General features: G+C 47.8%; 3 protein-coding genes across 4 annotated transcripts in view; 2 read left to right on the forward strand and 1 right to left on the reverse strand.

Annotated features, from left to right (window-relative positions):
- Positions 1-84: 84 nt before the first annotated feature.
- crybb1 (crystallin, beta B1) lies at positions 85-3,383 on the reverse strand. Its single transcript, XM_070988764.1, has 5 exons — positions 3,261-3,383; positions 2,219-2,337; positions 1,952-2,084; positions 1,113-1,255; positions 85-445 (listed from the first exon to the last, which is right to left on the reverse strand). Exons 1-5 carry the CDS (start codon positions 3,381-3,383, stop codon positions 268-270), a joined length of 696 nt encoding a protein of 231 aa, XP_070844865.1. The 3' UTR covers positions 85-267.
- On the forward strand, positions 164-9,836 carry cryba4 (crystallin, beta A4). Its single transcript, XM_070988766.1, has 7 exons — positions 164-402; positions 7,678-7,836; positions 8,538-8,581; positions 8,802-8,920; positions 9,015-9,156; positions 9,288-9,430; positions 9,597-9,836. The coding sequence occupies exons 3-7, from the start codon at positions 8,543-8,545 to the stop codon at positions 9,742-9,744; spliced, it is 591 nt and encodes a 196-aa protein (XP_070844867.1). The 5' UTR covers positions 164-402; positions 7,678-7,836; positions 8,538-8,542; the 3' UTR covers positions 9,745-9,836.
- A 1,687-nt stretch (positions 9,837-11,523) lies between these two features.
- grk3 (G protein-coupled receptor kinase 3) overlaps positions 11,524-21,282 on the forward strand; it is a 43,470-nt gene continuing 33,711 nt past the window's right edge. The window contains exon 1 of one of the 2 annotated variants that reach the window (XM_070988425.1): positions 11,524-13,740. In XM_070988425.1, the coding sequence (XP_070844526.1) occupies positions 13,628-13,740 (113 nt within the window). In that variant the 5' untranslated portion in view covers positions 11,524-13,627. The remainder of the gene's footprint in view (positions 13,741-21,282) is intronic. The other variant, XM_070988427.1, reaches the window with a different exon arrangement.

Raw genomic sequence — 21,282 nt, forward strand, 5'->3', positions numbered from 1 at the left:
TCCAAACATTAGCCTGATTTTCTGCAGAGAGAATAAAGGTAATCCAGCCAGGGAGGTGTCAGGTTTTTCACAACATGTTTATTTTTTAGCACCATAAAAAGTCACTTAAGGTTGTCCCGTGTGTTTGCTCTCATTCGGTCTTTCCTCTGGGATGGAGCGATGATGGTGGAGATTTAGGAAAGGATTGGAGAAAGGGGTCGATTGGAGAAATAAAAAGCTGAGAGGGCTGCATGGCTACGACAGCACCAGACGGTCAGCAGGTGTCGTTCACTTGCTGGCGGAGGTGAGGGTGAAGCATCCTCTCTGGTGGAACTGCATGTCCCTGATACGACGCATGGACTGGATCTGGGGCTGGAAGGCGCAGAAGTCGTTGTAGTGTCTGTAGTCACCGCACTCGAACAGGTACTGGTAGCCTCTGTATCCAGGGTACTGGTAACCCACCCACCTGAGAGACATGGACAGGGTGGACACAGTTAATGCTGAGCGCCAATTTGACAGTTTTAGTATCTGAATCTCATTCTGTGAGAGCCTCACAGAGTTCATTAAGAACTCATCGAGGCCATTGAGGAGTTTCTGAGGTCTTCAATAGGAGCTAAAGTCAGAGCTAAAGTTAGAGCTAAAGTCAGAGCTAAAGTTAGAGCTAAAGTCAGAGCTAAAGTTAGAGCTAAAGTTTGAGCTACAGTTTGAGCTACAGTTTGAGCTAAAGTTAGAGCTGTTTGTTGGGGCTCGTGGTCATAATGAGTAGACGTGTGTTTCACTGTGAGAAAAGAGAAATTTGAGGAAGCATTTCTGGCTAAAATACACATTTGTCACAAACACCTCGCAGCCAGCTTTAAGCCTTGTGATGGCATGCCATCCTACTTTTTATGAACAACTGCATTGTAGAGCAGCTCTGCAGGCCTGTGGCCTCCTCTGAAGCCATGTCCAAAACAATATTTGGAAAACAGAGCTTCCATTTTGTCTGTATAAGGAACATGAGCAGATAGATTTACTCTCAGGCTGCACAGCAGTGTCTTTTGTCGTTGTCACACAGCTTAAAACCACCGCTGGGTTCATTCATGTCAAAGCCTCATGGTCTGAGGCCGTCCAGCCGTGTGTTGGTGTGCACTCACGCTCCTCCGGGCACCCTCACGCTGCCCACTCTGTCGCAGAAGCCATGCGCCCACAGGGTGGGCACATCGTCCTCCTGGATCTCCATCTTGTTGCCCTTGAAGTCAGAGAGCTCGTACAGGCAGATCTTGTGCTCCATGCTGTCCTGTGGGGACGAAACGAGCCTTAATGTCACATCAGCGGCATGTAAACGAGCTCTGCTCTTGCCTTTCCTGCTGTTTTTGTAATCATGCTGTGGCTCTCAAGGCGGCACTGTTGCCTGGTTGGTCGCATCTTAATGACTTTCATGATGAATTTTCATCTCGCGTCATCGTAGGGTCAAAGGTCGAGAGAGGATGCCTCAAAACTAAAGACTGTCAGCCTCAGTTGCTCTTTAAAGATGAATGCATAAAACATAAAAATGTGAAACAAAACTAGCATGTGAGATCAGATAAAGTACCACTGAGAGTCTGGTGATGTAGAGCTGAGCTTTAAGTCTTTTTGTCTACAGCTGAAACAGTTCGTCAATCGATCGATCAGCTCATGGAGAGAAAATTAATCGGGAATGTTTCAGTCATTTTTCAAGCAAAAATCCAAAACATTTGCAGCTTCCAGCCTCTCAGATGTGAGGATCTGCTGCTTTCCTTTGTCGTATGTGACAGTAAACTGAGTGTTTTTTGGTTATTTCACCTCAAGCTCTGAGAAATTAGAATGAGCAAAGGTTTCTGAAATTTTTAAAGAAAAGTTCGTCTTTTGTCAGTTTTGTCTAATTACTCTTGCCGTCCTCCACAGAGCCTCTCTCACTCCCTAAAGGGAGTCCTATGTGAGGCCGTGCCTGCAGCCGGCGGCGGCGTTAACGCACCATGCGGATGGGCCTGAGGGACATGAGGCAGTCGCTGCGGTAGGAGTTGCTCCAGGTATCCCAGCGAGGATACTCTCCCTTCTCCAGGATGAACATCTCCCCACGGAAGTTAGTCTGCTCAAAGGCAACAAAGCTGGAGAAGGGGGTCCACCGGGCACAGGGGGGGCACAGGGGGGAGAGGACAGGAGAGAGGAATTAGAGGAAAGATAACACGGAGGTGGTATGAAGAGTCAGATCAGATCAGATCAGGTGTGTGTGTCCACTTACGGGCCGCACTCCACAATGATACTACGCACTCTGTCCATGCCACGGTCACACATGTTCATACACTCATTCTGGACCTCGATCATCCTGCCCTGGAAGTTCTCCTGGTCGAACAGCATGATCTGCACAGAGGAGACATCACAGGTTACAGCGGCAGGCTGGACAGCAGCATCGTGTCCTTCACGTGTCCCCGCAGTGTCTGCTAAACGCTGTCCTCTCACAGCGTCCCACAGTAAGGACATGAACCTACAAAACGTAACAAACTCAAAGCAGCACCTGCAGCACAGACAGAGACTGTAAGTCTGTCTATTTGTTCTGCTGCTGTATACTTCTGCCTCATTTCAGAAAAATATACTGGCTACTTCACACATTAAGATTAAATTCATGAAGACACTCTGGCAGTGTTTTAGCAGGGTGGTATAAAATATTAAACTAACATGTAAAGTAGTTTAATGTTAGCGTCATCACTTCCAGCTGCAGCGTTAAAATTCTCGTATGTTAAAGCAGCAATAATAAAAACTGAAATAATAATAATATGAAACTCTTTAAGGGTCTTTCTGTGGAATGAGTACTCTTACTTTTGATAAGAAGAAGTAGTATTACTACTGTACTTTGAGTGAAGTAAAGGATCTGAATCCAGTTAAATCCACTTCATGAATTCATTTGAATGAAAGGAAACTAATCCGAGCGTATCTGATCAATAACCTGCAAGAAAACCAGCAAATCCAGGAGAAGTGACGAACCGCCTCATCTGCCACGACCCCAGAGCAGCGTGGGTGAGCGATATTTCTGTTGCTCAAAGCATCAAAATTTGACAAACTCAACAGGAACGTGCTTCTCCAAAGACAGCGTCCTGGTGTGGACAGGTCTCACCACTTTAACCAGCAAGATCCAAACCAGAGCAAATAAAACCTGAGCTGTCCTCACGGCTCGCTCAGAGGACGTGTTTCTGTCTAATTTGGCTGAACTGGCCCTTTAAATGCGGCTCAGCGTGCAGACTGTTGAAAAGCCGTTTGTGCAGATGTGCAGCGCCGCGGTGACTCACTCTGTAGGATCCCATGCCGGGCTCGCCGGTCTTGGTGGCCTTGCTGGAGGCAGCTGGGGCTGGGGCTCCCTTGTCCTTGGCATCGGTGCCCTGGCTGGAGGCGGACTTGGCAGTCTGAGACATGGTGAGGGGCTTCAGGAGAGTCTGGGTGAGAGATGGAGGAAGACAAGGGGATGAACAGAAATAGAGGTGTAAATGGAAGTGACAGCAGTGCAGAGGAGAAAGTGAAAGGGAAGGAGAGCGGAAGGGAACGTGGCCCGGTCGAGGTGTTGGCACTGTCGGAGGGGTGGTAGGTGTGTTTTTGGGGTTTGGGCTAAAGCACCAGTCTGCTGTTTATGTGGGAGGCTCATTTGGGCCCTGGACTCTGTTTGGGCCTTTCCCCAGGCTGAGGGTGGTTGGCCTGGGTGTGGTGGGCAGGGTGGGCCCTGGCTCTGGATGTGCGGTTGTCCCCCTGAACTGATGGATGCTCTGCTGTGTGTGTCTGTGTCTGTGTGTCCTTACCTGCGTTAGTATAGCTTGCAGTGCCGTGTGAGGGAGGCTGGCTCGTGCTGGTCCCTTCAACGCTCGACCCAAGCTTTTATACTCTGGCAAAGGCCAAACGTAGAGGCTCACAGCACAATAGAAAGCCTCTCGTCATCACAGTTGGCCCGTGCCAAAGCCACCGGGTCATCGCATAGCCTAGAAACGCCGCCGGCCCCTCTGGCCTGCCTGTAAGCGTTTTACTGTCAAAGGAAACCACTGACCAAGGCATTTTTCTCATGTGTTGGGCTGGTAGGGCTGTGAGCTATAGTTGCATGTAGAGGAGGAATGCAAAGGTCCAGAGGGCACAAAGAGGTAATCCCTGCTCTCTGTGGCCCTCACACACACAAAAATACATCAAATTCTCTGAAAACAAAGACCTGCTGCTTTAAATCACACTTTAAAATCACTTCTGTTGGTTTTAGGAACAAGAAAATAATCCAGGAACACAACAAATGAACACACCTGCTCAGCACACGTCCTGCTTTGACTCTCTATGTCACAGTTTAATTCTTATGAGGACATTTAATAAACAGTCGTGTGACTTACATGGTTTTATGTCGGACAAATGATCTGTTTTACAGGAAGAAACAGTTGTTATTTTGGGGAAAATCAGCTTTTTTGCTTCCCTTCAGAGGGTTAGAGGACAGTATGAATCTCATGTCCGTCTGTGGACAGACGTGGAGTCAGGATGGGATTAGCCTCACATTGCGTGGGACAGGGGGAAACTAGCTTGCTAGGCTGTGTTCACAGAAACTCATCTGTGCCACCCTGAGAAAGCTTTGGTGGAGCTGGTTGCTTGAGCTAACCGCTAACATGCTAGCCGGCTGGGAACACACCACACTGATCATCAGAGACGCTCTCAGGGCCTCTTTCTGTTTGCTCTGATGGTTTGCACAAATTGACTTTAACACAACAAATAAATGAAGTGAGCGCTTGGAGGGAAATGTGGTTCAAGTCAGCTTGAACACATCTCGTCTATTTAATCTGCACTCACTTATGTTAGAACTATTTGTGGATTTACATGGAATTAAACTTCGTGCTAGAACCACCGTGATGAGCAGCAGCTGATCCGTCCAGCACATCTGTGGACATCAAACACAAGCTAACGTCCCTGTGAAGACACTGCGTCTGCTGCTGTCCATCCAGAAATAATTACAGCACATACATCCCTAAAACTACACAGTCGTCATGCTAAGCTAGGCTAAGTGCCTAGCTGACGTGTGCTTAATGCACATGAGAGCAGCATCGTAACTCAGAAAGAAAGCAAAGAAATGTTGGACTGTTCCTTGAAAACGAGCTCATGTAACTCGTGGACTGTGAGTGACGAGATAATGTTAAATACTGAATTGTGTTGTAAGAGCAGCACAAAGGGACTTCGAGGTGTCGCTTTACACGAATATTCAGCTCGAGAAGTGAAGCGGCAAACTGAACGATGACGTGTTTTATAGCTTGAGAACTTTTTCTTTGTAAGAGAAAGATTTCTCCCTTTAAATCGACGTCCATGAACCGACGCGCTGCCTGAATTTATAGCAATATCAGCATCAGTCCATCAGAATTCAGCAGCTTCGTCAGTGAGCAGCCCTCCATGTTGCTCTTTGGAGGTGAAATGAAGGTTGTTGTTGGTGATGATGGTATTTCTTGGATTACATCTGGATTAAATCTAGATTATATCACCTCAGCTGTGATTGTTTCCACTACGGGAGCAGGATTAAATTGTGTTTGATATGTGCAGATTAGGTGTGAACTAATCCTACTGTGTAATCTCTGTCAATCCCATCAAATTCTCAGGCTGGGCGTCAAACCTCAGTCGTTTTTGGGTGGCGTCTGAAAAGTGTCTTTACGCCGAGCGTTAAAGTTCACTGAGGACAGACGGCAACCCCGCACACATTTGTGGACCAGATCGTTCTAGACTTTAAACTAAATTTGAACAAGTTTATATGATTGTATTCAACATTTCTATTAGCAATAAACCCCATGAAAAGCCAGAAATCATGTGTTCACTGGGACTACTTTCAGCGGCGGATGAATCCGGTGCTGCAGTGAGTGTTTGTGGCTGCAGGACGGTGTGTGTGTGTGTGTGTGTGTGTGTGTGTGTGTGTGTGTGTGTGTGTGTGTGTGTGTGTGTGTGTGTGTGTGTGTGTGTGTGTGTGTGTGTGAGTCAGGATGAAGTGCGGTGTGTGTGTTCATGGTGATGAAGGGACAGCAGTGAGGCTCACTGATGTGTTTTAATGGAGGTCAGCGGCTCACAGGAGGAACATCCAGCGGCTGTGATTCACACACAGTAACTGCTGCTGTTGCTTTGACGTTGGCAACAACAAAACAAAGAAGAAACACACTGAAAACTCTCTTCACTGACGCTGACACGGGATCAGCTGCGCACATTAATCCTCCAAACATGGATGAAACCTTTCTGACACGCCATGACTTCAGATGGACCTCAGGAGCCCTTAAGGCCTCTCGCTCTTTCTGTCTCTGTGCGTCGCTCTTTGATTACTTCCCTCCTCCAGAATCCTTTCTGTGAGACGTGAAATTTGTCCTTTTTGGTCAGCGACACATGACTGAGTCTGACCTAAAACTGAGCCTTTGTAAAACATGTTTTCTGCTGCTGATGCTGCTGACCCCACGGCCTCTCCTGCCTCTTTCCCCTGTTCAAGTGTCCTGTCAGGACAGCCTGGGCAGTGACAGCTGAGCAGGACAGTTTTTAAACCTTGGAACTGATTTCATCTGCTTCTGATACGACAAAGAGTCGAAATAGTAACCTGTGATTTCTTTCAGGGAGGAAGTTGTTTTCTCCTCGAGATAAAAAGGGTTAAAAGCTGAGGTCAGACGTGTCTGTGGTCGTATGTTAGAAATGAAATCTGACGTGTCTGAAACAGATTCTCAGTTTAAATTCCTTCCAGCTCGCAGGAAATAAAGCTGTTGTTTAGAAAGTCGTGCTGCCCGTACAGTGCCTCTGCGCTCTTGTTTACAAGTGGTTGATTATGTAAGCAGCACACACACACACACACACACACACACACACACACACACACACACACACACACACACACACACACACACACACACACACACACACACACACACACACACACACAGTGCTGGCTCGCAGCAGAGGATAACATTGTCTTATACAACACCACCTCTTGGTTAAACACGCTTAAACACTGAGGACTTTCATCTGTTTGTGTGTCAGAAAGGACGAGTGTGTGTGACTCTAAAAAGTGAACGCAGCCACGTAATAAAACTCTCCAGCCACAGATGTGATCATCTAATCTGGGTTTTAAAGCTCTGTGGTCCACCAGCACAGCATGGAGTCAGCAGAGGATCAGTGCTGTCACGTCTCCTGGACTCTGCCTTGATTCTCCACTAAACATGTCAAACGTAGAGATACCTGAGCAGGTGAGATCAGAAAGAGATGGAGAACAGAGCTGAAATCATCAGTTTACCAATCAAATCATCGGTTAAAGGAGAAGTAATGTGGTACTGTTGGACCATCTGGAAATCATTTTGTCGAGTAAAATGCAAAATGTTCTCTGATTCCTGCTTTTCTTTGTCACATCTGACACTAAACTGATGGTCAGGTCAAACAAGTAATCTGAGTACATCACACTGAACTCTGGGAAAAAAATCTGAAGGACGTTTTTCACTATTTTCTGACATTTTATTGAAAAAAACAATCAAAGGAATGACAGATTGATCAATGATGACACTAATCATTTGTTGCAGCCACAGGTTGAAATAAAGAGTGAAAATAGCTTTAGCCCCCCCCCCCCATCATGTCCCTAGTCCTTAGTATCTTCTCAGGGACGTTCACCGTATCTTCTCCCTTATAGTTCTGTCTCCATGTCCACTGCCCGGGTGATAATGTGGTGTCTGCACTTCTGTCCCTCCACAGATTAACCACGCTTTTGTCGGGGGGGACAAAGAAAAGCCCCTCCCTGCTGCTGAGCCGGGGCTTTCAGCGTGGCCCCTTGCCAGGGGAGGCTTTAAAAGGGTGGGGGCGCGTGGCTCCTCTCACTCTCACGGCAGGACAACCCAAGGGCATCAAAGCAAGGTGAGTCCCTGTCCCTCACCCAGCCAGCACAGCAGCACAGCCAGGGTACAGCGGCCCCCCACATCCACACTCACACAAACCCCCAAACACAGGAGCCACCCGGGCCCCAGGGCCCAAAGGCCGCCACTGCGCCGAGTGGGTGAGATAAACAGTGGTGATGGTGGAAAGCTCTGCAGCAGCAGCAGGAAATGGGCGAACATAAGATAAAGCGATAGAACGGGTGGGAGACCGAAGTGGAGATGAAGCCTCTGGCTTCTCTGACCCGCTTCATTTTTGGAGGAGCTATAAATAGACTCTGGAGCTTCCAGTCCGGCCATTATTCATCCAGGCTGATTCTCGTATCCAGGCCGTAATGTGGCTGCTGCGCTTTAACCTTCAGATACGCACTGCTGCTGCTGTAAAGGCCGTTTATGAGCTCTGCTGCATGCAGCAGCGCTGACGCTGGGTTGTGATGAAGGCTTCGCAGTAGTTCCTCTCCTGTTGTGCTGTTCTTGGATGCTCAGTCACTGTTTTGCATGTTTTAACTGGTAATCTTCCTTCTTCAGCCAGACTTTGATGCTTAACTTTGTCCTGCATCAGAATTGGGTGCATGTTCGGCTAATCTCTCAGACTGTGTGCACAAAGTCTCAGCCGTCCTCTCGTCATCGTAATCCTGGTACTGAAGGTCCCTTTTCAACTATCTTTGTGTTTTTTCCTTCCAGACAAGATGACTCACCATTGCACCAAGTTCTCCGGCCACTGGAAGGTGAGTCTGCGGGAGGAAACACAGATTCAAGCATCGCATCACTGGAGGACCTTTCAGCTCTCCAGTGTTCGCTGGATGCTTCAGTGTCTGTTAAACAGTTTATTCCCAGCTCGTCTGGCTTCTGTCTTTCCACTAAACTGACGAACTGATGAATCAAACAGTATTTCTGGGGTGTAAATGTTCATACGTCTGCATTTACACGCCTGCATTTCCCCTTCAGATCATCGTCTTCGATGAGGAGTGCTTCCAGGGCCGCCGCCATGAGTTCACCTCCGAGTGCTGCAATGTGATGGAGTTTGGCTTCGAGACTGTGCGCTCCCTCAGGGTGGAGAGCGGAGCGTGAGTAAACAGATGCAGACGCAGGACAGAGCAGAAAACACAGAGACTGAGGTGAAGGTGACGGCGTGTTAAACTGCTCTGTGCTTCTCCACAGCTGGGTGGGTTACGAGCACGCCTCCTACCAGGGGCAGCAGTTTGTCCTGGAGAGGGGAGAGTACCCTCAGTGCGATGCGTTCGGAGGCAGCAACGCCTACCACATCGAGAGGCTGACCTCCTTCAGGCCCATCGCCTGTGCTGTAAGTTCAGCGTGGCGTCTCCTCTCGCCTCCTTGCGGTCTCTTGCTTCGGGACGTCAGATGATTTTGATTTGATTGACTGGAAAAACAACTCGTGTGCATGGTTGTTTCTGCTGTTCTTCCTCCCTGCAGAACCACAGAGAGTGTCGTATGACGATCTATGAGCGTGAGAACTTCCTGGGCCGTAAGGGTGAGCTGAGTGACGACTATCCCTCCCTCCAGGCCATGGGCTGGTGCAACAATGAAGTTGGCTCTCTCAGGATCCAGTCTGGAGCGTGAGTGTCCTCGAGCTCCAGCAGCTTCTCTTTTGTTTCCTGCTCACCTAGCCCCCCCCCCCCAGCAGCAGTTCCAAAATAATCCTGGTTGTTCGACTTTCACAACAACAGTCTTTTGCAACGTTTCATCAGCACTTCCTTCTCTCTCTCTGTGCTTTCTCAACAGATTTGTGTGCTACCAATATCCTGGTTATCGTGGATACCAGTACATCATGGAGTGTGATCGTCACTGTGGGGAGTTCAAACACTTCAGGGAGTTTGGCTCCCACTGCCAGACCCCTCAGATCCAGTCCATCCGCCGTATTCAGCAGTAACAGCCTACTCCAAACCCTTTCTCCCATGTGACCCTTCACCTTTGACCCCTTCTTCTTCCCGGTGCTGAATAAACTGTCTTTCTTAAACCTTACTGACTTCCACCAATGTTTCTGCTTATCGCACAGATGGAGGGAAAGATGGAGTCACGCACTGCACACTTACACTTTTGCACTACACTGAGAGTCAGAGTCAGTTATCAGGCGAAGATGCCAAAAACCTCCTGGCTCCATCCGTTTTATATGATTGTAAATTTAATACTTTTTGGTTGAGGACTGACAGTCAGACAAAACAAAACATCTTAAAATGTTTATTGACTAAACGATTAATCAATTCATCTAAAAAATAATCAACAGATTAAATAAAACAAGCATTAGTTGCAAAGAACAAATCAATTTATTGAATAAATTACAAACGCTTTAACGTGTTTTTGCTCAAAATGACTCAACAGGTAAAATTAGAGAAGAATAAAGAATGTGAACTTTTTACTATCTGACAGCAACTGTTACCACGTGATCATTTTCTAAAATATTAAATATTGTTATCAATTAAACATTCCAGTAATACAGATTCAATTAGCTGCATTAGTTACACAAATCAATTATCATCTATAACGATACACAGATAAGAGCCATGCTGCTTCATAATGAGTCATTTTGATAGTTTATCAACATTTCACTGACAGTAATTTTGCACTTTTACTTTCTTGAAAGTGAGTCTCTTACTTGTAATATTAAATATAATGGAAATATTTCTACACTGTGGTGTTGATACTAAGGCTGCAACCGCAATCGATTATGTTTATTATCGATTCATCTGCTTATTACATTTCCATTATTGGTACATTTTAGTCATAAAATGTCAGAAAATAGTAAAAAATGAAAAATATTCCAGGGTCACAGATTAAAATTCCCTTTCTTTGATCAAAGCAACAGTCCAAATCTAAAGTTTACGATCATAGAGGACAAAGAAGAGCAGCAAATCCTCAAATTCTGCAGGTTTTGCGTTTGTTCTTATGAACTAATGCTGGAAAGAAGCTGCAGATTATGATTTCAGCTGAATTTATTTCTGCAGTCAACGATCTGAACACTTCTTCCACCTCGCGCTCTATGTGCACACTGATGTCACGTGCAGACCAGGCCGGTCCCTGTTCACAGGGTCTCTGCTCGGTGTCCTCGGTGTCCACGGCCTGCTGTCCCTGCACGCTCATCCATCCATCGCAGGGTGTTTGGAGCATTACCACCGCTGGCCAGTAAACGGCACTGCGTTTCCACCAAAGCACACACAGCAGCAGAGCAGCCTGCAGAAAGCATTGCGAGGTTCGAACATGAATCTGTCAGAGGCTGCAGCTTCGTGTCCTTTCAGATTCACCGTGAAAAACAACCTAATGAACACAAAGACAGGCGGAGAGGGACCACTGACATGCTAAGTGTGCTGCAGTGAGGCTATAACTCTTACTTCTCCAATGCAAATGGCCCTGAATGTGTCGGGCTTTCTTTTCGAAAGCCCCCCTCTGGGAAATTTCCTGCATGCACACTGGTCGATGTTATTCCCAGCAAACGTCGCAAATCACCGCCGACAAAAGGTCTCCACATCTGTACAAAGGAAACCTCTGGTTATGGTGTTGTAAGAAGTGACGTCGGCTATGCGTTTGGCTCAATAACAAATAAAATGCAGTTTTTGTGAAAATAGATGAAATGCGACCCTTTCCTGTGAAAACACCCAGCGCTGCTGTGACCCCGCTCCATCCAGCAGCGACCCGCTCCGTGTTTTACGAGCGTCTCCCCGCCGCAGTGGGAGGAAGTTGAACCACAAAGCAAGTGGTGCCACTGTTTTAGCGAAAATACAGAAAAATACATCGAAGGCGGACTTCAGCCAAACATGTGCCATACATGAGCTGGGACACGAACGCATTAGCGGACAGGAGCGGAAAGAATCGGCTGGCAGCGCGGGCGGAAGTCAGCGGACACTTGCTTTAGCCACTTAGCTCTTAACTAGCCGATCGTTGGCTCCCCCAGCGCGGACAGCCTGGCAGGCAGGAGCCGCTCGGAGCAGGCGGAGCGCTACGACCCGCTCGGCTCCCCTCGTTTTATTTGAGATATCGACCTCCGTGTGGTCGATTTACGAGAGAAGCCCGTCAGCACCGTGTCGTGTCGGCTGTTTAACATCTTCCACGGTGGTCAGCATTTTTGTCTGCCTTTTTAAGTTAAGCACAGTTTACGGCGAAGAGGAAAAGTTATCGTTTAACCAGCAAACTACCGCCGGGCAGCCGATTTCCATCTCCCAGCGCTCCCTCCCCCTCCTCCACCATCAGCGTCACCATCAGCCCACCGTCAGTCGCTCTGTGCTGGGTCTCCAGGCGAGGAGGGTCCCCCCAACGCTCGGGGTAACTCATCGAGCAGCTATGGATTATCCTGTGTGATTTTTGTCTGTGTTTTTGAAGCCATTGGACTCTCGAAGACTCGGCTTTTTTCGGAAACGCTGCAGGACTTCCCCAATACGAGTAGCCAGTTTACTCGCAGCCGTTAGCTTAACGTTATTAAGTAAATCGCTGTCTGAAATCGAGTCAGTGTTGCTGATCGTCTGCCAGCTAGTGACTCTGTTTTCTGCTGGCAAAAGGGGCATTTTTATCTATCTGCTGAGCTGAATTAACCAAAACTAGACGTGTAGATGCGTTAATCACTCTGTACCTTATCCGATAGTTAGCCTCCTGGCTAGCAGGTTTCATTTTGCTAGCTAGCGTGTTGCTAACTAGCAGGCGAACCCAAATATCGATATTACCAGCAGGCTGAAACAAGTTAGCTCTCGGACGTTTGTTTTTGGCTTGTGCCGAGTCGATTTCACCCTCTTGCTTGGACTGGATTTGGCGCTGAAGCTCTACAGCCTTTTTTCGGACATTTTTTTGTGATTAATGAGCCGTTAGGGAACATTTCAGCCGTACGTTACACAGGAAGCCAGCCAGCAACGACGGCGACACAAACAGCAGCGGTGTGTAGATTTTATTCAGCCCTGCTTCGTCTTTAATCTCTTCTTGTGAGGTCTTATTTGTGCCAAAACGCGCCTGAGAGATTTGCATTTTTGCTGCACCAGCTGAGACGTTAAGGACGACGAAGCAGCACCCTGATGATACACATTTCAACCTGTCACCCGGCGTCCTCCCTCCTGAATGTCCCTTTTTTCGGTCTCACGGATCGTTTGAGACGAAGAAAAGCAGCTACACGTGTCCCTGCTTTAAACCCGTAAAGCTGCTTTTCAGCCGTCCAGAAGGACTCAGTCACATTTGCTCTCTTTTTTCGACAGCACGGTGTTTACATTTCAAGAAGAAGCCTGAGACACATGCCGAACTGGAGACAAACCAGCCGTGTGGACACGTCTCCATCAAGAGGACCAGCAGAGTCCCCAGAGACCTGTAGGATTTGACAGCTGTCTCCAGATCCCGCATCTGGCGCATGTAACCTCTGTGTGAGACATATCACATTACTGTACAGCGGGAAGGGCCGCCTCAGTCTTTGCATTATTTTCCTCCAACACGCCCGTAAGAAACCTGCATGTTTGCACTCAATGGGATTACAAGGACGGTGATCTCGCGGCCCTGCTGACTCTCTATCTGTCGACTAACCTGTCACCCAATGTCTGCCCCCCTCAATTTCCTTTTTCTGTCACAACGATGGTAGTTTGAGGCGAAGTGAACAGACTACAGCCGGAGACAGCGACACCGTTCCAGTCGACGGTCAGCCCCGCCGCCCGCCCCGCTGGCCCCGTCGCGCACCTTGGCGCTGGATGTTGGTCATATCTGGTGGAGGACATTGTTTTTTTTAATTCCCTAAAACAGAAGCCACCCCCAGCCCGGTCATTTTATTGATTTGGTCGTCCCAGGGTCGAAAGATGGCGGACCTCGAAGCAGTGCTCGCCGATGTCAGTTATTTGATGGCGATGGAGAAGAGCAAGTCTACTCCAGCGGCCCGAGCGAGCAAGAAAATCATCCTCCCTGAGCCCAGGTAAGCACGCGCACGGAGGGCTTTGATGATGTGCTGTGGTGTTGGTTTGCCTGTCAGGTGGATGGATCTTTTGTGCATGCTGTGCAGCCGTGTGGGGACATGGAGGCGTGCTTCCTCTCAGACCTGTGACTGACTGTAGATGCTCCGTGGCCGTGGAGCCTTTCAGCTGAGATGTCTGCAGACGTGCAGCAGCTCGGTGGCTTCATGATCTCACCCACACGACCGTGCGACGCCTCAGTCTGCGTGCTGTTTTACACCTGTAACTTACCAAGAAGTTGGCCTCGTATCCTCAGCTCCCCCGGTTGCATTTGTCCTGATGTTTCCAACAGTACAAAGTGTTAACGCCGTGCTTTGTCTGTCAGACATTGCTCACCCCCCCCCCAGGCCTGCTTCACTGACAGTCTGATGATAAACATGTTTTATGTAGCATGTGCCCCCCCACACACGCACGCACGCACGCACGCGCGCACACACACACACACACACACACACACACACACACACACACACACACACACACACACACACACTGTGAGGCCATCAGTGCATGCAGCTCTTGATCTGAAGCCTCTGTTCAACCAGGCTGTTAGCAGCTAAAATCTGTCTGAAATGAAACATCCACCCAGCTTCTGCACATATCTGCACATCCTTTTGTCGCCGCTGTGCAGCTCGTCAGGGCCTCCGACGCGTCTGTTCACACCAGGTTTGACTTGATTGGAGAGGATGTGGTTAAAATTTGGTTCTCGAGATAGTCGCTCATCAGACGAGGTTTGTAAATTTGACAGCACACATTTTGGGTTCAGTCAAACGCTAACCATCGTGTGACCAGCAGCTTTGCGTGGAGCAGATCTAAGCCGGCAGTTGGCGCCGCTGTCAGGTTTCATTTGGTCATCATGTTTACAGCCAAACACCCCGAAGTTCACATTAATCAAACACAAACTGAGCACTGTTAGTGACACACATGCATGAAGCTCATGGCTCTGCGTGGTGACTTCAGCGTCGATGTGGGTTTGAACAGCCTTTACACTGAAACTGAGAGTGATTTCGGAGATCAGCTATTCATTTACTCACTGACTCGTCTTGGCAGATCAGCAGAAAGCAGTGATCCGGACAGTGCTCGCGCTCAGTAATGAACATGTTGGTTTTGTTCCAGCTGAAATGATTTCATTAAAGGATATTCGACAATAGCTAATGAAACGTTCTCGCCTTGATCAGTAGCTTTCGTATGTTGGAGCTTTGAACGATATAAAATCACTCGGTGTGTGTTATCCCTCGTTTATCTGTCGTGAAAGGCAGAGATGTGTCGCTCACTTGAGAGTTTGAAGAAAAATGAATTCACCTCAGCACTGAGAGGATCTTCAGGCCTGAAATGAATTCTCCCCTCTGGTGGTTTCTTATCTGACACCCGCCCTTATTATTATTAACTGACGTGGGATAACATCCAGACCATATAATGCCACCATCTTATAACAAACACATATTTGACTTGTTATCTATCACAGTTCGCCTGCATCGTAATAACCACGCTCTGTGCAGGTTTTAGCCACTTTGCTAACGGTTTGTGAAAGGTTTTCAAGGAGATAAATGTGGGTTTCCTTCCTTCAGCCAGCCAGTGGTTTCACTTCGTGTCAGTATGGTATTAAAATGAACCTGCAGAAGCTTGGAGCTCGCTTGAGACCCGTCACTTCTTTGCATTGAACGTTCTGTCACATTTACTTTGCGTCAAGTCAGAGTCAGTTGTTGGCGTTTGGCGGCATCAGCGTTACGCGGCCTCATGTTCCCGAGCTGTGTCCTGAATGTGAACACGATGCTGACTTCGGTGTAAAGACATGAGCTTCACGGTAGAATGAGGCCGGCTGAGCACTTCACACTTCACACAGGATGTTTTTCACAGCGTGGTCGGTCACAAGCTAAGTAGCCGCACATGAGGGCTAGCAGTGCTGCGAGTTCGTAGCTTGCTCCCTTGCAGCTGCACTTGCTTGTGTTAGTTGTAAGTGACATAAATGGTGTTAGCACAGCAACCGTGCTAACAACATACTGAAGCTATAAGTAATACTAACTAATGTGAAGTCAGCATGCTGCATTGAAAGCGGATCCGTTTTTGTACTTCACCACCTGGTGCAACAAACTTCAGGCGCGATAGGTTCAGGTCACACTGTTGGCTGGTCCTGTACGGTCGGTCGGAGTTGGACTGGGACGTTCCAGTGGACAGATGAGGTTTGGCCGTGGCCGCACATTTGTCAGCTGGCTGTACGTTAGCTTTTATAGCACGTAGCCGCGGTGCTACAGAGGTTCAAAGTTTGGCTGCACAGAGTCGTAGCACAACCATTAAGCACCTGTTACCCTCTCCGAAGACCACCAAAACCAGTGCGATTCATCACTTAAACAGGCATAAAAACAGAGAATCCAAAGAAGCCATTAGCCGCAGCCAAGGGTGTGTGGACACACAGTATATGAAGGTCTTTGTTCCTCACTGCCTTGTGGGGGTTTGGATGATCGCTTGAACACACCGCTTGATTCTCTCATGTCATCGAGTTCAACTTGCTAACAGATGTGTGTCCAGCAGATGATGCATGTGGCCTGTGAGGTGCAGCACTGACCCATTCACATCGTAGAAAATGTGACATTTCAGTGGTACAACATTATTATACGACATTTTCCTCTTATGAACACATGAACAAGGATAAATTATCCTTATTTTAAGCCAGCGTGACTGTGCTGGTACTAAGCTAAGCTAACTTGGCCTACATCTGAAAGAAAAGGAACAAAAATTAAGTTTTATTAGTATCAGTAAGATGCTGAAAATGCTATTTATCAATCATAATCAAGCTTTTTATACATTTACTGCTGAATTTGTATTGTGCTCTAATTGTAGCTGCAGTTTATCAGCATGTCTGACTGTAACACTGCAGCTCTGCACAGCCCTGCTGATACACTGAACACTGTGAATATTTCACCGGAAATGTCTTTAAAAACAGCCGTGAAACCTGTCAAAATGTACTCAATCTTTAAACTTCAGTGTGTTTTGTAATTCTGTCACTTTTCATGAATTAAGTCTTATTTCTAAAAGCTTACCTAAATGACATCATGGCAGCCATTTTCCCTGTAGTAATTCAGCCTTCATCATGTTGAATATTAATAAGTATGACTGTTACTGTCTACATCAGATGAGAAGATTTTGTTCTGAAAACTCATTTCTATTTAACAAGGTTTCCACAAACCAAACTGGTTGAAAATTCAGCGATTCTGCCTCAACCTGCGCAGGAGGCGCGGCCCCCCGTACCAACATGGCAGCCGTAGAGTAGAGAATTGTGGGAATTGGTGTAAAATGAGATTTTAACACCCACAGAACACTCGTGAGCAGAATGAGTTCATTAAGAGGACAGAAGAAGAATGCTGACTGTCGCCAGCCTTATCCTTTAAGAAGCACTTGAACTCACCGTCCATCAGCAGCGACAGGAGCGCCCGATGCTCCACCCTAACACACACATCCAAAACCTCTGCCTGATGGGACTAATAACTCCTGAATGAGATGACGGGTTATTGGGCAGCTTGTTGAACCGACTCTCCTTCACTTGAGGCTGTGTGGTTGGAGCCTCTGACAATCCAATCAGCATCATGCTGTTTGGCAGTCAAAGTGGACGCCGTGCTAATCGAGTTCACGGCTCCTCGTTAGATGGTCAGCCGAGGATCCAGGTCGCACAGCTCTGGCGCTGGAAGTTAATCCAGGGACTGGCCACTGAGGTGCCGTTTGAGCGACGAGCACGCGATCCACCGCAGAGCGGGAGGCGATCGGTGAGACGCCGGCTGTCGAGTTCAGGTGGAATTCATGCTCACGTAGCTTCAGAGCATCAGGCAGAGCTGTGTGTGCGTCCATACGACTAAACACCAAGAAGCTCAGTGTTTGTTAATGTGTTTTAAGTGATTTTGTGTTAGATATGAGCTTTAGTATTTATTGCCTACTGTAATACAGCAGCTGCAGAGATGAAAGCCTCAGCTAATCGATGCATAAAGCACTAAAACACTGCTGCTGAGTAAATCAGTCAGCCGAGTCAGACTGAAGACAGTGATAAGAAAATTCCCCTCAAACGCCTCGTCGTTACACTAATGTGTCCGGCTGCATTATGCTCCTTATCTCACATGTTATTGTTGTGCTTCAGAGGGATGTCAGAAGCTGACAGGTTGCAGGCGTCGGCCTGTAGGTTCATTTGCATACACACACAGTGCGATAAGCGCCGGTGTGAAGCTGTGAACCAGTCGCCGTGCTGGATGATGGAGACCCACGTGCTGCCAGTCAGTGGGCAGAGGGCAAAGGGTTGACGGTTAGCTAGCTCGCTTCCTCGAACCCGAGTGTGTTACGCTACCGAGAAAATCAGGTGAAGTCCGACATATTTAAGTCTCTCCGGTCATCCGGTGTAAATAATCAGTGGTCAGATGTGGAAACATTCAGGCTGTTTTTTGCCGCCTCTCTGCTGTCCGGCCTCTCAGATTCAGTGATAAAGGGTTTATTTCGACTAAACCAGAGTTGGTGTTGGTTGTTGGAACAGTGCAAAGATGAACCATGTGGGTTTTGGTGAGTTTTGTTTCCGCTCAGCGTGATAAACGACGATAAAATGACTGTTTATTTGTTTGAAAGGGACTCTGGTGGCTTTAAACAAAAAGGATCTTAATCTTTAACAAAAAGGTCTTCCTCTGTGGTGATCCTTTTCATAATGCTGTCAGACACTTAGAGTAACAAATATCAGTCTGTCAGTGGCAAAAACAAACACTTTGAGCTTTGAGCTTACATCGACGGCGCACAAACGCACGGGCGGATTACACTGCAGCCGTGTGGCGTCTGCCGGCTGCGGCGCTCTCGTTCAGGACTGGACCAGTTAGAGGAAAGCGGGATCCATGAACACAGACAATACTGGACTGGAAGTCCTCTTCCAGGACTCGACTGACAGAGAGATGCAGTGTCACACAGCAGAAAGATTAACTGGTTAGTTTCTGGTTAATCAAAAGCCAAATGAGCTGAAAGTGACGTCCCACCTTCACAGGACTGAGTTTAACTGTGAAACGCTGGACAATGACGCGACCGATGCGGAGAGGAGAGAGTGGACGGTGTCTCTGAAGCTGAAGAGCTGCTGTGCAAACTGACAAACTTTCCTGACGTCCGCCTGGTTTTGCAGCAGCAGTTGTGCATGTGTGAAGCTTTCAGCCCATGCGTGTGGGGGGGCAGTTAAATGTGGCACTTTGGAGATAGCGTGGTGCTGCCACATTCTCCACGGGCCAAGGCTGTGTCCTCTGGCAGGGAGGTGAGATTTTGACAGCAGCACTGGAGGCAGTGGAGATGAGCTGTGGGGGAGGGTGATGGGACGGCCCGCTGTTACAGAGAGATCCACAGGAGAGACATGATGTTATCCAGGACGCGGAGATGAGACTGAAACTGTCTGTAGTTTGTCTCAGGTGGACAGACGTCATATTGACCACCTAAAGACATGAAACGTCCCTTCAGTACAGCCTGACTGAGCCGCTCGAACGCCAGCAGAGGACAACACCACCCTCAGTTAGCTAACGTTAGCTTAGCAGCCGAGGAGGAAGCTGAGAGCTGTCCCTTCAGCTGAGACGAGATCTGAAAATCACTCCATCAGTGAAAAAGTACTTTCTCGACTTGGACTGAAACACTTATTAAGAAGTTTGTCACTCCTCATCGCTCCTTTCTCATCTGCTTGATTTCTCACTGGAGTTCATTTTTAGTGTAATTGAAAACAAAAGTCGTCTGATATTGATCTTCATCACATTTTGATATTACGCTGCAGCACTAATGGCTTCTCCGCAGTCCTGTTCATGTCCCCCTTGGACGGAGCAGTGACTCATTAGAAAAGTACCACCGGGCCCATTTGACCTCTTCAGATCGGCTCTGCCTCGAACGCTCGGCGCAGAGCTGCGAATACTCTTCACATGTATGCACTTTTCTGAGGAGCACGCCGCTTTCACACTTCAGTCATCAAGGTTTTCTGTCGCTTCCCGCGAGCGCCTGCTGCCATCTGTTTCAGCTGATCCGTCGGCGTTTTAGTGACTTTTCTCCGTCGATGTTTGCAGGACTTGCTGATGAGAAAACAGATAGCGGTGTCAGTGCTGAGGTCATCAGCTCGTCCTGCAGTCGGCTGCACGCGCTTTGTTGGAAACGGGACATCCGATCAGCTTTTGAGTTCCCTGTTAATTATTTTTGCCTCTTCACCTGAAGAGCAGGAGGCGTCGTGCACAGAGGCGACGTCCCAGGCACACTGAGCTTTCCTCAGATAAGGATTTCATTTGAAGTTTCCTGTCGAGGCGCTGAATTAGGACAGCCGCTGATTATTTTTGTAATTATATAATCTGACAGTTCAGACAGAGAACGAATGTGAATGGTGCCGCCGTGTTATAATCACACAAGGTGTAAATCCCAAAAGCAACACTGCTACTATGGCGGGTGTTTCCAGCCAGCGGTGAGACAGAGGAAGAGCTTTGTTCTAGCTTTTAAGACGAGCGTCGGAGTGTATCAGCATGTATGAATCTAAAGTGAAAGTAAAATCATTTTAGTCCCTCTGTGAATTAATGGGAAATGGCTGCTTCTCTGAAAACTGCTCCGTTTGTCTCATTCACGCCCCTGAATCCTCCACAGACAGACACCAAGCGGCAGCCTGAAAAACAGGTTTCAAAGTCGAACTCGTTTTCCGGGTAAAGGAAAAGTAATTGCAGGCCTGGAAGCGTAAATAAACTGAAATAAGTGCTCTTTCCTGCCGCTGCGGCCATGTTTGTACCGTCAGAAGAAGACATACTGACAGATATAAGGCTGCTTATCGTCCAACCACAGTGTGAGAAACGCAGAGGTCAAAAATCTGTGCAGTAATGATTAAAGATCAGGTTGAGCATGAAATAAATGTGAACAGGTGATACGCTGTCAACACAGTTCAGTTACATGCCGCAGACCCAGCTCTTGAAACGCGAGTGGCATCCTGTTAATATGTTAAATATTTACACATCTTCGTACTTCCTGTTGTGCTGAATACTCAACAACACGGTTTGGTACACCGTCAGTGTGCAGATCAGCAGCCAATGACGGCCGAGCATCTGGGCCTTTACGCCTGCTGGTCCTGTAACGTTTGAAACGCTTGATTCTGTGAAGAAAGAGCTGAACACAAAGACGAGTTCACCTGTTTCATCGTCCCTCATACTGCATGTACCATGACCTTTTCCTGTTGCACTGAAAGTTACTCAAGTGAGACTCGTGGTTACACACACACACACACACACACACACACACACACACACACACACACACACACACACACACACACGTGTGTGTCAGTATGAGGGTTTGAAGCCCCTTTCCACCCGCCTGGAGCTCAGTATGAAGACCTTTTATTTCCAGTGCTCGTATCAAAAGTCTGTTAATTAAAGGAATGCGGCCGGTGCTGCTCTCCTGTTGACACAGCAAATTAAACAAGCGTGCTGCGTTCAATAAATCAAGCGTAGAAGGTGTGCGCTGACATGCAGCTAAGGGTGTTTAAGAAGACA

The sequence above is a fragment of the Chaetodon trifascialis genome, chromosome 20 (assembly GCF_039877785.1).
Source record: "Chaetodon trifascialis isolate fChaTrf1 chromosome 20, fChaTrf1.hap1, whole genome shotgun sequence".
NCBI classification, from domain to species: domain Eukaryota; kingdom Metazoa; phylum Chordata; class Actinopteri; order Chaetodontiformes; family Chaetodontidae; genus Chaetodon; species Chaetodon trifascialis.